Here is a 15,969-nt window from a genome sequence, read left to right on the forward strand (position 1 = left end):
CCTTCCTATACTGCGAAGCAGCAGATGAATTGTTCGTTTTACTGTTGCCAAAAGTGATGAAATCAAACCACACTTTGTTTCTTTAATCTCTGCCCACTTCGTTCTTTTCTTTCCCTCCTCTTTCCTCAAGTCTTCCTTAAACACCTATTCATTCTCTCTCTATCTCTCTTGCACAGAGATCCTGGATCAGGCCAAAGAATTTGGCCACTCCAGGCATGGGTGGGTTGAAGTTCACTATCTTCTTCTGACACCTGGGCACCAGGGGTGGAGCTCTGCTGTAGGAAGGGCTGGGTGGGGCTGTTCCTTTTTGCTGAAAAGGTTGGCTTCTTCGCACGACCCATTATTGAGAGAGGAGGTAGAGAGGCGGGTGCCTGGGACGTCCTGAACATCCCGCTCCCAAGGGGTCGTGCACGCCAGCTAGCCCACTCCACGTTACCTGAGCCTCCAGCATGGCCACATACAACGTCCAGGTGGTGACTGGGAAGCAGCTCCGTGCTGGCACCATTGACTCTGTTTTTGCCACCTTGGTGGGCACCCATGGCGAGAGCCCCAAAACTGTGCTGGACAACTGGGGCCCAGATTTCTACAGAGGAGCGGTGAGTGGTTCTGAAAGGGATGGGTTGTGGAGGGGTGGCGGACAGCAGAGCATTTATTTTGTTAAAAAGGGCATATCTTACATTTCCCTCCAATGAGCTGGGTAACTGAGAAGCAGAGTCAAATCTTCCCCAAAGAGCAAAAAAAATAATATTTAAGAAGTAAAATGTTAAGTATGCTTTTCTGCTACAGGGAAAATGAAAAATCTGTTGTTGCATTTTCTCCTGAGAAGGAATTGTGTTTGCTTTGCTGGTTTGATATGTGCCTGAAATCAGCCTTCTCTTTTGCCTGCTCATTCTTTCCATGTTAGAACTTGCTGATAAAAAGTTAGGTGTGTTTATTTCTATGCCTCTGGCCATAGCTTTCCCCACCTTCCCAATACTGTGTAACAAGTCAGTGGTTATCCAGTTAAACACTTCCAAGTGACATTTAAACAGAGTGTTCTATATGCACTGAGTTTTGAATAAAACCCCATCAATATAAAAATGTCTAATGATGATTTCATAGAATATTAATTCAAAATAATACGAGACATCTTGGCCCTATTAATTTTGTGTGGTCTTCTCCACTTTCCCCCAAGCAAGGTTAACTCTTTCTGAAAATTGATGACTTTAAAATTAGGTCAGGAGAAGAAAGGAAATCTCAAGGCCACACCCACGTAATTTCTTTTTAAAACATTTTCTTTATTAATTTATAATATTGACCCATTATTACCAGAGTTTTGCCAATTATACAGATTCCAATTAATATCAATGCATAACACATGCATATGGGGCCCCAGAGCTCATTTTCAACCCCAGGGGTTTCCTAGATATTAAATAGTGGGTGGACATAGCAGACGACACAGAGATTTCTCCAAGTAGTTCTTTATAAGTAAGCTGGAACTGAACTGAACAGCAAACAGCTCAGCCGGCCTGATTTTATAGGCAGTCGGCTGTCAACATTGTAACAACAACAACCCAGGGTTTCCCGCCTAAATTAACTGACGTGAACCTGAGTGAAAACTATACACAGTCATACCTCGGGTTGAATGTGCTTTGGGTTGAGCGCGTTCGAGTTGCACTCCATGGCAACCCGGAAGTAACGGAGTGCGTTACTTCTGGGTTTTGCCGCTCGCGCATGCGCAGACGCTCAAAATGACATCACACGCATGCGCGGAAGCGTCAAAACGCGACCCGCGCATGCACAGACGTGCCGTCGCTTGTTTCGTTCGCTTCAGGATGCGAACAGGGCTCTGGAACAGATCCCATTCGCATCCCGAGGTACCACTGTACATGATACTCCTGGTGGCCAGGGTGAGAACTTCAATACATAATACCCCTCCCCACTGAGATAAGGCATTAGTTACAATCATAGTGGTTCCATTACATACAGCAATACCCTTATTGGTTTCAGTAAGGCACATAAGCATATTAATTGACCCTATTCACCATACAGCTTTACATGTGCAGTTTGTCCGGTGAACATAATCTTTTAAATAAGCTGGGCGCTTGGAAGCCCTGCCGGACTGCCGAGGGCCAGTACCAGAGTCTGGGTGGCCACCCGATTCTGGCTGCGACTGTGGTGCGACCAAATGTGGCGTTGAGCCCGAGTTCCCTGGCTCCGCTGCTGTCAAAGAAACCACCAAGAGCGGACTCGGCGGACGGTCAGGCACGGCGGTGGTCTGAGTCTCTGGAGAGCCAGGCAGACCCACCGAAACGGCTTGGCTCGGCTCCACACCCCACAGTTTGTGAGGAAGATGTAGGTGGAGCCTCGCCTTCCATTAGTGACCGCTCCAGAGCTGGGGCCACAGTTGGGGGTGTTAAGTTGTGGGTGAACATATCAGACGACACAGCAATTCTTCAAACAGTTCTTGTTTATTCACAGGCCAGAACAGAACTGAACTGAAGAGTTTAGTCAGCCTGCTTATATAGAGCTCCAGTACAACGTAACTGTAACAATTTTCTAAAACTATCCAATCACTGAACGTCACTTTCGATCCCTTATTTGCATATGTGGACCTGAACTATCTACAGTATCCCCCTGCTGGCCCAGGGTGAGAACTTCAATACATAACACTAGACATCTTTGGCAGGAAGGCATGGAAAGGATGCAATTAGCTTCTAAAGCACATACTTGTGCATAGATGCTTGAACATGGGGACTAAATACCACCGCTGTGTTTCCCTCCGTCATCTCCCTGCTGCCACCAGCAACAACAAATGTAAAGGTCACCATACTATGGCAAAAACTAGGGGTCGGCAAACAATGGCCCGGGGGCCAAATGCGGCCCGAAAGGGTCATGAATCTGGCCCACACGGCCATTTGAAAACCCCTGTCAAGGGTCCGAGGCTGAAAGGCCGCGTTGGCATTTACCTAAACATGGCGAGGCAAGCATCTCCAACATGGCTTTCCAGAGTCGCGGGAAATGATTGGTCAGTCCCTGTGCCATGCTGAGGTAAATTCTGATGCGGCCTTTCATTCATAGAGTGACTCCCACAGCGGCGGGGGGCTGAGCAGCTAGGGGGCCAGTGGCTTGGGCGAACTCGTGGGGCTGGTGCTGAGGACGCAGCTGAAACTGGGGTTCCTCTTGTGCACGGTGCTGCAGCTCAGCTCTGGGGCTGCTTCAGATACACTGAAACAGAAGTTACCAGACCTTTATATATAGTGAGAGGGTGGGGAGGGGTATTACTCAGAAGGGTGGTGGGAATGGGTGATTGGCTGATAGCGGTAAACAGTCGACACCTATCAGCCAATCACCCATTCCCACCACCCTTCTGAGCAATACCCCTCACTATATATAAGGGTCTGGTGACTTCTGTTTCAGTGTATCTGAAGAAGTGTCCATGCACACGAAAGCTCATACCAAGAACAAACTTAGTTGGTCTCTGAGGTGCTACTGAGAGCAAATGATATAATGGTGGCTATGTTACGGTATTGGGACGTGGGTGGCGCTGTGGGTAAAACCTCAGCGCCTAGGACTTGCCGATCGAATGGTCGGCGGTTCGAATCCCCGCGGCGGGGTGCGCTCCCGTCGTTCGGTCCCAGCGCCTGCCAACCTAGCAGTTCAAAAGCACCCCCGGGTGCAAGTAGATAAATAGGGACCAGCGGGAAGGTAAACGGCATTCCGTGTGCTGCGCTGGCTCGCCAGATGCAGCTTGTCATGCTGGCCACGTGACCCGGAAGTGTCTGCGGACAGCGCTGGCTCCCGGCCTCTAGAGTGAGATGAGCGCACAACCCTAGAGTCTGGCAAGACTGGCCCGAACGGGCAGGGGTACCTTTACCTTTATGTTACGGTATTATATAATTGTTAAAATTTTAAAATCAATAAAAATCATTTTCAAAAAACAAAAAAAGCCCCACATTCTAACAAAATCCAGGCTGTATTTCTGAGTGCAAGAGTGATAATGGGGCATTGAAGGGCAGGGGAAGGTGAGCTGATGCTTAACCCTTCCCCCACCGCCTGTTTTCCACTCTGTATCCTGCAACGGCTTGCCCTCCTGTAGGGAAATCAGGTGGGTGTTTCCTCTTTTCCCCAGGAGTATCATGGCTTCTTCCTTCCTTCTTTGCTGTTGTCAAACTCCTGGTTCCCGTAACCGGAGAATATCCGGAAGAACTAGGTTGTGAAACTTACATTTTCTTTCTTAACTTAATCTGCACTCTGTTGCAAGCGGCTTTTGTAATGGTCTTGTTCTGAAGGAAACCAAGTCCAGCAAAGGAATGCAATATTTTTATTTATTGCATTTATATTTCATTTATTTATGAATGAAGGGTATGCAATCAGTGTGGATGAGGAGTGAGGAAACAAAGTCCTGGGGCAAAGTCTTCCGGTCCACTCTATCTGGTCCTTGAGAATCTCTGCAGGATGCACCCCTCGCCATGTGACTTCACAATGGTAGAAAAAATGCTGGAATTTTGATAATCCCTCTCCTTTGCCAAGGTGGAGGGCAGAGGAATGTGCAAGTGTGTGTAGGAATTGGTCTACTGTACAAAGGAGAAATTAAGATTAATTGCTCTGCCCTACCTTTGCCTTGCCAACAAAGGCCCGTATAGTTAAAGCTATGGTTTTCCCAGTAGTGGTGTATGGAAGTGAGAGCTGGACCATCAAGAAGGCTGATCGCCGAAGAATGGATGCTTTTGAATTCTGGTGCTGGAGGAGACTCTTGAGAGTCCCATGGACTTCAAGAAGATCAAACCTCTCCATTCTTAAGGAAATCAGCCCTGAGTGCTCACTGGAAGGCAGTGGCGTAGCGTGGGGGGTGCAGGGGGGGCCGGCCGCACCGGGCGAAACATCTGGGGTTAGGGCAAATCCACGGCTTAGGGGGCGCAAATCCACGGCTTAGGGGGCGCAAATCCACGGCTTAGGGGGCGCAAATTACTTGCCTTGCCCCGGGTGCTGACAACCCACGCTACGCCACTGCTGGAAGGACAGATCCTGAAGCTGAGGCTCCAAGACTTTGGCCACCTCATGAGAAGAGAAGACTCCCTGGAAAAGACCCTGATGCTGGGAAAGATGGAGGGCACAAGGAGAAGGGGACGACAGAGGACGAGATGGTGGGACAGTGTTCTCGAAGCTACCAACATGAGTTTGACCAAACTGCGGGAGGCAGTGGAAGACAGGAGTGCCTGGCGTGCTCTGGTCCATGGGGTCATGAAGAGTCAGACACAACTAAACAACTAAATAATAACAACACCAACAACCTTTGCCTCTGACCAGCCCACCATCCGCAAGTGGCCCCCTGGAGGGGAACGAGACCCTCAAGCTTCCCCAGTGATGGATTATATGGCTCTAGACAGATCAATGGTCTGACTCAGTGCAGGCAGTCCAGTGTGGTGCAATGGTTAGAGTGCTGGACTGGAACCTGGGGGAGACCAGGCTTTGAATCCCCACTCGGCCACAAAACTCACTGGGTGACCTTGGGGGCCAGTCACTGCCTCTCTCAGCCTAACCCTATACCTCTCAAGGCTGTAGTGGGGATTAAATGAGATGGGGTGACCTGTGTACACCCCTGTGAGCAGCTTGGGGGGGGGGAGGAGGGCCCTGTGATCTCTGGATGAGGGGCAGTACCTAAATGCCATGAATGAATGAATGGGCCTCATCCACACCAATTGCATACCCTCCAACATTTCTCTGATGAAAATAGGGACATTCTGTTCTACATCAGGAAGATTCTGGGGTACTGGGTCCCTTGATGGGGAGTTGGATCCCCAAATTTTCTTATAATGGTGCAGGATTCTCAGTCAATAAGACAGACACCAGGTTCTCTGAGGAAAAGACTTTGGTTTATTAATCTGCGCAGCTGGCTGCAGTGGGATAGCTCCCAAAAGCTGAGCATCGTACCCAGATCAGAGCAGGGTTTTTATAGTGTGAGACTATTCGAATGAGTCAATTACGTCCAGGGGTCCGGCACACTTCTCTGCGCCTCCTCTGACCCTTCCAGAGACCTTTGACTCAGCAGAGCGTAAAACACAGCAGCAGCAGAAGCTTGAAACGTTCTGTCGTGTGGTGGCAATAACTCAGGCTGACACGCAGCTCTCCTTATCTTAAAGCCTTTATTCTCGTACAGATCAACACATCGTAAATCTTCCCGGTGAGACGCAACTCATGTCGACTCTCTCTCACACTGCGTGCGTCTTTTTTTTCTCTCTCTCAGAGATACTGGCCACTCCCAGTGTTCTATCCCCGCCCTCAGAATGTGAGGCGTCATCACTCAGAACTCTTAACCCTGTAAGTTCTGAGCCACTCCCAACAGAGACAAACAACTATCAGCAGAATATTTGACGACATCCAGAACAAGATAGAATTTTGCAAGCAAGTAAAACACAAGAATCCCATCCCACCAGTTCCTCTCCTGGGGAACTTGAATTCCAAGCAAGTTTCGAGATAAGGTCCCTTCTCAAGATAAGCTCACTTCCCCCAGTATGTTTTCAAGCACAATTCGAAGTGTTGGTGCTGACCTTTAAAGCCCTAAACGGCCTCAGTCCACTATACCTGAAGGAGCGTCTCCACCCCCATCGTTCTGCCCGGACGCTGATGTCCAGCTCCGAGGGCCTTCTGGCAGTTCCCTCACTGCGAGAAGCAAAGCTACAGGGAACCAGGCAGAGGGCCTTCTCGGTGGTGGCACCCGCCCTGTGGAACGCCCTCCCACCAGATGTCAAAGAGATAAACAACTACCTGACATTTAGAAGACATCTGAAGGGAAGTTTTTAATGTGTGACATTTTAATGTATTTTTAATCTTTGTTGGAAGCTGCCCAGAGTGGCTGGGGAAACCCAGCCAGATGGGCGTGGTACAAATATATAAAAATATTAAATAATAATAATAATAATAATAATAATAATAATAATAATAATAATAATTCCCCATTTCTTCCCAGAAACTGCTATCTTTGCAAACAGAGTTCTGGCCCATCTTCGAATGACTCACCCATCACGGGGGTGGGGTAGGGATGCAAAGACCGTCTCTGCTTCTATTTGGGGCAGGGGGTGCTGAGGCAAGTAAATTCAATTTGTTGCATCCATCAATAACGGTAGGTTAGTCCAACAAGCAGCTAGCTGCCTGAGTGAGGATCGGGTTCTTCTGAGGTCCGCAGCACCAAGGATGGCTGAGGACTTTGCTAATTCCCATAGAGCCTACAGGCTAAGTTAAAGGTGAGGTTTTTCACCTGGAGTTGAAATCTGTCTCTTTGTCATCCCTTCCTGCTTTCTAAGGCTGCCTCTGGATCTCCCGACTTTTCTGTTGCAGGAGCATGACTACAAAGTCACCTGTGAGCAGGAGCTGGGGGAAATCGTGCTTCTCCGTCTCCACAAAGAAGTTGCGTCTAATCTGCTGTCCACTAGCTGGTACTGTAGTTTTGTCACCGTGACGTCCCCCAAAGGAGAAGTCTATAGATTTCCATGCTATCAGTGGATTGCGGGCTCTGATACCCTGGAGCTGAGGGAGGGATCGGGTAAGTAGACTTGCTTGAAGAGAGAGAGAGAGAGAGACGAAGAAGGTCCCTACTCTGCAAAATCATCTTTTAGCATTTTATTGTTTGGACAGCATGCCTACCCCCCCAATGGTATTTACTGTTCATAAGAAAATATAAACTACAGTCGTACCTTGGTTCTCAAACTTAATCTGTTCCAGAAGTCGGTTCCAAAACCAAAGCGTTCCAAAACCAAGGCACGGTTTCCCATAGAAAGTAATGCAAAATGGATCGATCCGTTCCAGACTTTTAAAAACAACCCCTAAAACAGCAATTTAAACATGAATTTTACTATCTAACGAGACCATTGATCCATAAAATGAAAGCAATAAGCAACGTACTGCAGTCACACAACCAACCAACCAACCAACCAGTAGCTGAACTGGGTTCCACACAGTCACAAAAACAAAACAAAAAAAGAGACGCAGAAACGCAAAATAAATAGCAAAAACAGACAGACCTCGGTGTAACACTCCAAACGGAAGCGAGGTACTCAAAACGGAGCACGTGTGGATTCCGAATAAAGTTCGCAAACTGGAACACTTACTTCCGGGTTTGCAGGGTTTGGGTTCCAAGTTGTTTGAGTACCAAGGCGTTGGAGAACCAAGGGACCACTGTAGCAGATCTGAACCGAATGAAGCAGGCTGGCATAATAAACACCATCTCTCTCTCTCTCTCTGCGTGTCCCTCCAGCGAAGACACCAGCTATGGATACTCTTCCTTCACTCAAGGAACACCGGAAGAAGCAGCTTCAGCAAAGACAATCTTGCTACGAGTGAGTGTGGCTGCTGTAAACTTCTAGTCATGCAACCTGTGTGTGTTTGTGTGTCTGTGTAATGGATTCCTGGGTTCTGCCTCCAGCTCTCAGGGGTGGGTGTGTTTAGTCCTCATTCCTCATTTCCAATGTTCAGAGTGTAATAATAATAATAATAATAATAATAATAATAATAATAATATAATTTGTTATTTGTACTCCGCCCATCTGGCTGGGTTTCCCCAGCCACTCTGGGCGGCTTCCAACAAAAACAAAGACAAAGAATACACTAAAATGTCACACATTAAAAGCTTCCCTGAACAGGGCTGCCTTCAGATGTCTTCTAAAAGTCAGGTAGTTGTTTTTCTCTTTGACATCTGATGGGAGGGCGTTCCACAGGGCGGGTGCCACCACCGAGAAGGCCCTCTGCCTGCTTCCCTGTAGCTTTGCTTCTCACCCAGTATACCTGAAGGAGCGTCTCCACCCTCATCGTTCTGCCCAGACACTGAGGTCCAGCTCCGAGGGCCTTCTGGCGGTTCCCTCACTGCGAGAAGCAAAGTTACAGGAAACCAGGCAGAGGGCCTTCTCGCTGGTGGCGCCTGCCCTGTGGAACGCCCTCCCACCAGATGTCAAGGAAATAAAGAACTGTATGACTTTTAGAAGACATCTGAAGGAAGGCCTGTTTAGGGAAGTTTTGAATGTTTTATGTTTTATCGTGTTTTTAATATTCTGTTGGGAGCTGCCCAGAGTGGCTGGTCCATGACATTGTGATCTTGATTTCCTTCTGCACAGGTGGAAGAAGTTTGCTGAGGGCGTCCCTTTCCATCTGGATGTTGCATCCCCCAAGGAACTGGACACAAACATCAGGTTTTCTTTCGTCAAAGCGGCGGATTTTGTCAATCGCTCCAAAGCCCAGTAAGTGTGGGGAAAGAAGCCGCAATGTTGGTGGCAGATCATGTTCCTTAACGCAGACCATTTTCTGGGCTACGCACAGGCAGTTCCAGCCCAGGGTCTGTGGTAAACAGTGAAGTGTAGGTGGGTTCCCACGAGGCAAGACACAGTGATAACTGCAAGAACCTTTGTTGAACTAACAGAACTGGACAACAGGGGCAAAGCAACTGCTTATATACATTTCTGAAGGCCTGGGCCACTCCCACTCTCAATGTGATTGGCTGTCTAAACTTCCAAACTGCGAATCATGACTCAGAGTTTCAGGGCCAATGGCAGAGGCCCAAATCCTGAAATGTTCTGCGATTGGACAGCATGTATCGAATCAGAACGCAGGGCCTCAGATTCCTTAGTCCAGACCCAAGCTCAGGCAAACACAGACCACTGAATACATAACAAGCAGACAGGGGGAAGGAGAATTCTGGAAGGAGGAATAGCACTAGTCAACGTTGCTCTGGCCATTCGCACCTCCTACAGTGCCTAGGAAAGATCTCAGGATATCCCCTCAGAAATCTGCCATGTGGGACATACCCAGTATACCTGAAGGAGCGTCTCCACCCCCATCGTTCTGCCCAGACGCTGAGGTCCAGCTCCGAGGGCCTTCTGGTGTTTCCCTCATTGCGAGAAGCAAAGCTACAGGGAACCAGGCAGAGGGCCTTCTCAGTGGTGGCGCCTGCCCTGTGGAACGCCCTCCCATCAGATGTCAAAGTGATAAACTACATTCAAAAGACATCTTAAGGTAGCCCTGTTCAAGGAAGCTTTTAATGTGTGACATTTTAGTGTATTTTTGGTCTCTGTGGAAGCCGCCCAGAGTGGCTGGGGAAACCCAGCCAGATGGGTGAGGTACAAATGATAAATAATAATAATAATAATGATAATGATAATGATAATTATACCAAAAAAGTCCCAAAGTGACTGACAATCAAAGTAAAGCAATAATAATAGAATAATGAAATTATGTACACATATTGATAGCAGATGGAACATTTCAGTATCATATCATTTGCGCTGCCCAAATACCAAGGAAAATAGAATTGTAGAGTTGGAAGGGACCCCAAAGATCATCTACTCGAACCCCCTGCAATGCAGGAATATGCAGCTGCCCCATATGGGTATCGAACCTACGACCTTAGTATTATCGGCACCATACTCTAACAGACGGAGCTATCCAGCAAAAAACTGTCTTTGTGTGGCGCCAAAAGGAAGACGAGGCTGGTGCCAGGCAGGCCACCTCAGAAAGAGCATGTGAGATTGCTCATCCGCCATGTCTTTCCTCCATGAGAATGTCATGGGGTGGAGATGATGGCTTTTCTGCATTTAGTGATACTCTCTGTATCGTATTACACTGTTTTACTGGCCGCTGCTGAAATTCTCGCCTTGACTTCTATTGATGGTTGATTCGTTGTTGTATTTTAGCTTTGGAAGCTGCCCAAAGAGTATTGCTATTGCAGTGTACAAATGCTTTCAGTAAGTACAGTGGTACCTTGCGCCTTGGTTCTCAAACAACTTGCAACCCAAACACTGCAAACCTGGAAGTAAGTGTTCTGGTTTGTGAACATTTTTTCGGAAGCCGGACGTGCTCCGTTTTGAGTGTTATGCTTCCGATTTGAGCGCCACACTTCCGTTTTGAGTGTTACGCTGAGGTCTGTCTGTTTTCGCTATTCATTTTGCATTTTTGTGGCTCTTTTTTTTGGGGGGGGTGTGACTGTGTAGAACCCGGTTCAGCTACTGATTGATTGATTGATTGTGTGACTGCAGCACTGTTTATTGCTTTCATTTTATGGATCAATGGTCTCGTTAGATAGTAAAATTCATGTCAAATTGCTGTTTTGGGGTTTGTTTTTAAAAGTCTGGAACAGATTACAGTCATATCATGGGTTGCAGATGCTTCAGGTTGTGTTTTTTCGGGTTATGGACGCGCCAAAACCCGGAAGTACCGGAATGGGATACTTCCGGGTTTCGGCGGTTGCGCATGTGCAGAAGCGCTAAATCACGCTTTGTGCATGCGCAGAAGCGCCGGATCACAACCGGCATGTGCGCAGACGCGGCGCTGCAGGTTGAGAACATGCCTCCCACACGGATCACGTTCGCATCCACTGTAATCCGTTTTGCATTACTTTCTATGGGAAAGCGCGCCTTGGTTTTGGAACGCTTTGGTTTTGGAACGGACTTCCGGAACGGATTGAGTTGGAGAACTAAAGTACCACTGTGATAGATTGGCGGCGGCAGTGGGGGGGGGCAGTGGTTTCCTGTTCATGGGGCACCTTTAAAGGGCAAAGAAGAGCACATTTCATCCCTTGACGTTCACCCCCCCTTTGTTCCCTTCTGACTCCAGGCAGGTAGAGCTCAAGCTGAGAGGGTACTCCACTAGCCAAGAGTCCTGGGAGAAACTGGAAGATATCAACAAAGTCTTCTTGTTCACCGAGACGGATTTGTCCAGTAAGATGGTAGCCCTATTCAAAACTCACTGCAAGCAGCCTCTGATAGACCCCCCATAGTGTGAATTTCATTTGCAGCTACCTAGAGATCGGGGTTGGTTTCCAGAAATCTGGTCCTGGGCTCTTTCCTGATTTAGTAACACAATGGATCCTACTGTGAATGGGACCTGTGAAGCCCAAAAGCGGTTGCCACTGATTTAACATGCCCAAACCTCCTTTGGCTCATGCGGAGATCCATTTGAGGTTAGCGTCAAATCCTGGCCAACACGCTGACGCTCACTGGATCCTTCAGTCAAGCTTTTAATTTGCTCAGCAGCGGAACAGGGAGTAGCTCGGTTCGTGGGCGTCCAAAGCTTAATGGCTTTAGGAAAGCTTGCGGAATTTGTTGGCTATAAAGCAAAGTCTGTAGAATAATGAAGCAATGTACCTGTAATGAAATTTGAAGCAACTTAAAGCAATTTGAGACAGTTTGCAACTAAGTAATGGTATGAAGTAATAACTGGCGTTGACAAAGCAATCAGGCTGGGAAATTTGCATAATCGCCTCCTAACCCACTCCGGTTGCAAAACAGTTATAAGTTCTTGAGCAAATGAGATCACTAAATGTCATAATTACCAATCCAACGCAGCAGGCCAGTCTTTGAGGCTTTCAGCTGGGCGATACAGGACAGGTTAAAGGTAAAGGTAAAGGGACCCCTGACCAGGTCCAGTCATGGCCGACTCTAGGGTTGCGGTGCTCATCTCGCTTTATTGGCCGAGGGAGCCGGCGTACAGCTTCCGGGTCATGTGGCCAGCATGACTAAGCCGCTTCTGGCGAACCAGAGCAGCGCACGGAAACGCCGTTTACCTTCCCGCCGGAGCGGAGCCTATTTATCTACTTGCACTTTGACGTGCTTTCGAACTGCTAGGTTGGCAGGAGCAGGGACCGAGCAACGGGAGCTCACTCCGTCGCGGGGATTCAAACCGCCAACCTTCTGATCGGCAAGTCCTAGGCTCTGTGGTTTAACCCACAGCGCCACCCGCGTCCCTACTAACGGGGCAGGTTAGTAGACAGCAAAAGAGAACAAGAAATTGATTGGCTGGTTGCATTTATATCCCTCCCTTTTCTCCATGGACTCCATGGCTTATATAGTTTTCCCACTCCTCATTTAATCACCCAACAACCCTTTGATGTAGGTTACAATGTGAGGCAGTGACTGGCCTGAGGCTACTCAGTGAGCTTCAGGCCTGAGTGATGATTCGAACCCTGGTCTCCCGGGTCCTAGTCAGAACACTCTAACCTGGCCTTTCTCAACCGTGGGTCCCTTTATGCTGTTGGACTGCAACTCCCATCATTCCTAGCCAGCATTCCAGTGACCAGGGATGATGGGAGTGGCTCTAACCGCTACACCACACTACCTGACACTGAAAGGAAAACTGTACAGCTCCCTTCCCCCCAAAAAAAAACCCTAACAAAAAAACCCCTGAATGCACCTTTAAAAAATAAAATAAAATTGATCAGTAACTGACAAGGAGATCGGACTCTTCTATTAATTTTGCATCCTGGAGGCAGACCCACGTTAAAGGTAGACTAAGCTATCTGGGATCAGGAAGAGAGGAACTGAGACCCTTCCCATATCAGATGCTCCCCATGCAGGGAAATCTCCACACACTTCAGCCCTGACTTGATGCTCTTGTGTTTTGAGGCTCTCGCTTGTTTCGGCTCCACGGTCTAAGGCAGCTCCCTCTGTTCCTAGGATACGTCGTGAAGCACTGGAAGGACGACGCGTTCTTTGGGTACCAGTTTCTGAACGGTCTGAACCCGAGAATGATCCAAAGATGCACAGAGATTCCATCCAACTTCCCTGTGACTCAGGACATGGTGGCCAAGTCCCTTGGGGACTCCACCACACTGCAGAAGGAGCTGGAGGTGAGGAGGAAAGCGCTCTGCAGCTCGGCTGATGGGGAAACGCTGTTGCACCAGAAGAGGCACACAAGCAGCACACCTCTCCTCTTTGATGATGATGTGATATTATTATTAATAATAATAATACTCCACTCATCTGGCTGGCTTTCCCCAGCCACTCTGGGCAGCTCCCAACAGAATATTAAAAACATGATAAAAACGTCAAACATTCAAAACTTCTCCAAACAGGGCTGCCTTCAGGTGTCTTCTGAAAGTCAGGTAGTTGTTTATTTCCTTGACATCTGACGGGAGGGCGTTCCACAGGACGGGTGCCACTACCGAGAAGGCCCTCTGCCTGGTTCCCTGTTACCTCACTTCTCGCAGGCAGGGAACCGCCAGAAGGCCCTCAGTGTCTGGGCTGAACAATGGGGGTGGAGATTCTCCTTCAGGTATACTTGGCCGAGGCCGTTTAGGGCTTTAAATGTCAGCACCGACACTTTGAATTGTGCCCGGAAATGTACTGGGAGCCAACGTAGGTCTTTCAGGACCTGTGTTATGTGGTCCTGGCAGAGGGCCTTCTCGGTGGTGGCGCCTACCCTGTGGAACGCCCTCCCACCAGATGTCAAGGAAATAAACAATTAGCTGACATTTAGAAGGCATCTGAAGGCAGCCCTGCTTAGGGAAGCTTTTAATGTTTGATGTTTTGTTGCTTTTTTATTACTATTATAATTAATTGCGTTGGGAGCTGCCCAGATTGGCTGGGAAAACTGGGCTGAGGCCGTTTAGGGCTTTCAAGGTCAGCACCAACACTTTTAATTATACTCGGAAACATACTGGGAGCGTCTCCACCCCCATCGTTCACTGAGGTCCAGCTCTGAGGGCCTTCTGGTGGTTCCCTCATTGTGAGAAGTGAGGTTACAGGGAACCAGGCAGAGGGCCTTCTCGGTGGTGGCGCCTGCCCTGTGGAACGCCATCCCACCAGATGTCAAGGAAATAAACAACTATCTGACGTTTAGAAGACACCTGAAGGCAGCCCTGTTTAGGGAAGTTTTTAATGTTTGGTGTTTTATTGTATTATTATTATTATTATTATTATTATTATTATTATTATTATTATTATTATCATTAATTCTGTTGGGAGCTGCCCAGAGTGGCTGGGAAAACTGGGCTGAGGCCGTTTAGGGCTTTCAAGGTCAGCGCCAACACTTTGAATTATACTCGGAAATGTACTGGGAGCCAATGACGGTTTTTCAGGACCGGTGTCATATGGTCTCGGCAGCCACCCCCAGTCACCAGTCTAGCTGCCGCATTCTGGATTAGTTGCAGTTTCCGGGTCACCTTCAAAGGTAGCCCCACGTAGAGCGTGTTGCAGTAGTCCAAGCGGGAGATAACCAGAGCATGCACCACTCTGGCGAGACAGACAGCGGGCAGGTAGGGGCTCATCCTGTGTACCAGATGGAGCTGTGACAGAGACTTGTGTTCTTCTCCCAAACAGAAGGGGTCCATCTTCATTGCTGACTACCGCATCCTGGAGGGGCTGTCTGCAGGAATCAACAACAACCGCCAGCAATACCTAGCAGCCCCCCTGTGCTTGCTGCATCTCACAGCCCAGGAGCAGCTTATGCCCCTGGCCATCCAGGTAACAGGTTGGGGCAGCTGGGGGCTCAGAAGATGCTTTGGGAGATAGCAGTGGGGAAGGGAGGCTGTGCCTCTATCATGGACGGAAGGCGACCTCTGGTGGTTCTCCGTGGTGCTCTGCAACCTTGTACTTTAAATCGGTTATTGCTGTCAATTGCGCAGAGTCGACTTGCACGATTTCAACCTTACTGTCATGGACTGACTGGGTACCAAGGAATGGTGGGAGGCAACAGCTGGGGAGCCCCCGAGGGAAGAAGGCTCAGTGCCTGGGGAGTGGCTGCGGGATGACAATGAGCTGTAAGATGCAGGAGAGGGAGCAGACTAGGAGGAGAAGGTGTCGGAAGCTGAAGAGACAACAGGGTTTAGTGAGCAGGAAGAGGCTGCGGCAGAGAGCAGTTCAGACTCGGAGCCAGGAGAGAAGAGTGGATAGAAAGGGGGCCAGGAAACAGAAATGAGGATGGTGAAGAATCTAGGGGGTCTTCCCCTCCTGCTGCGACCAGCTCCCTTCTCTGCCTGGTCTCCCAGAACACGGGGAGGAATGAAAAGGGCGGAGCAAAGAGAGACAAGTCGAAGCAGTCTCAGATTGCTTAGGAAGGTCCTGGGGGAAGAGGAGACTTAGGTAGCTGTGGGAAGGCCTGGGGACCTCATTGGGGCTAGATCAGGTACTCCCAACCTTCGGCCCTCCAGATGTTTGGGACTACAATTCCCATCATCCCTGACCACTGGTCCTGTTAGTTAAGGATCATGGGAGTTGTAGGCGAAAACAT

General features: G+C 48.7%; 1 protein-coding gene across 1 annotated transcript in view; it reads left to right on the top strand.

Annotated features, from left to right (window-relative positions):
• LOC310746816 (hydroperoxide isomerase ALOXE3-like) overlaps nt 1–15,969 on the top strand; it is a 25,388-nt gene continuing 9,419 nt past the window's right edge. The window contains exons 1-7 of the mRNA XM_083580943.1: nt 1–596; nt 7,318–7,522; nt 8,234–8,315; nt 9,087–9,209; nt 11,578–11,681; nt 13,416–13,588; nt 15,060–15,203. Coding sequence (XP_083437069.1) covers nt 450–596; nt 7,318–7,522; nt 8,234–8,315; nt 9,087–9,209; nt 11,578–11,681; nt 13,416–13,588; nt 15,060–15,203 — 978 coding nt within the window. The 5' untranslated portion in view covers nt 1–449. The remainder of the gene's footprint in view (nt 597–7,317; nt 7,523–8,233; nt 8,316–9,086; nt 9,210–11,577; nt 11,682–13,415; nt 13,589–15,059; nt 15,204–15,969) is intronic.

This window comes from Podarcis filfolensis, assembly GCF_964270895.1.
Source record: "Podarcis filfolensis genome assembly, chromosome: 13".
Taxonomy (NCBI): domain Eukaryota; kingdom Metazoa; phylum Chordata; class Lepidosauria; order Squamata; family Lacertidae; genus Podarcis; species Podarcis filfolensis.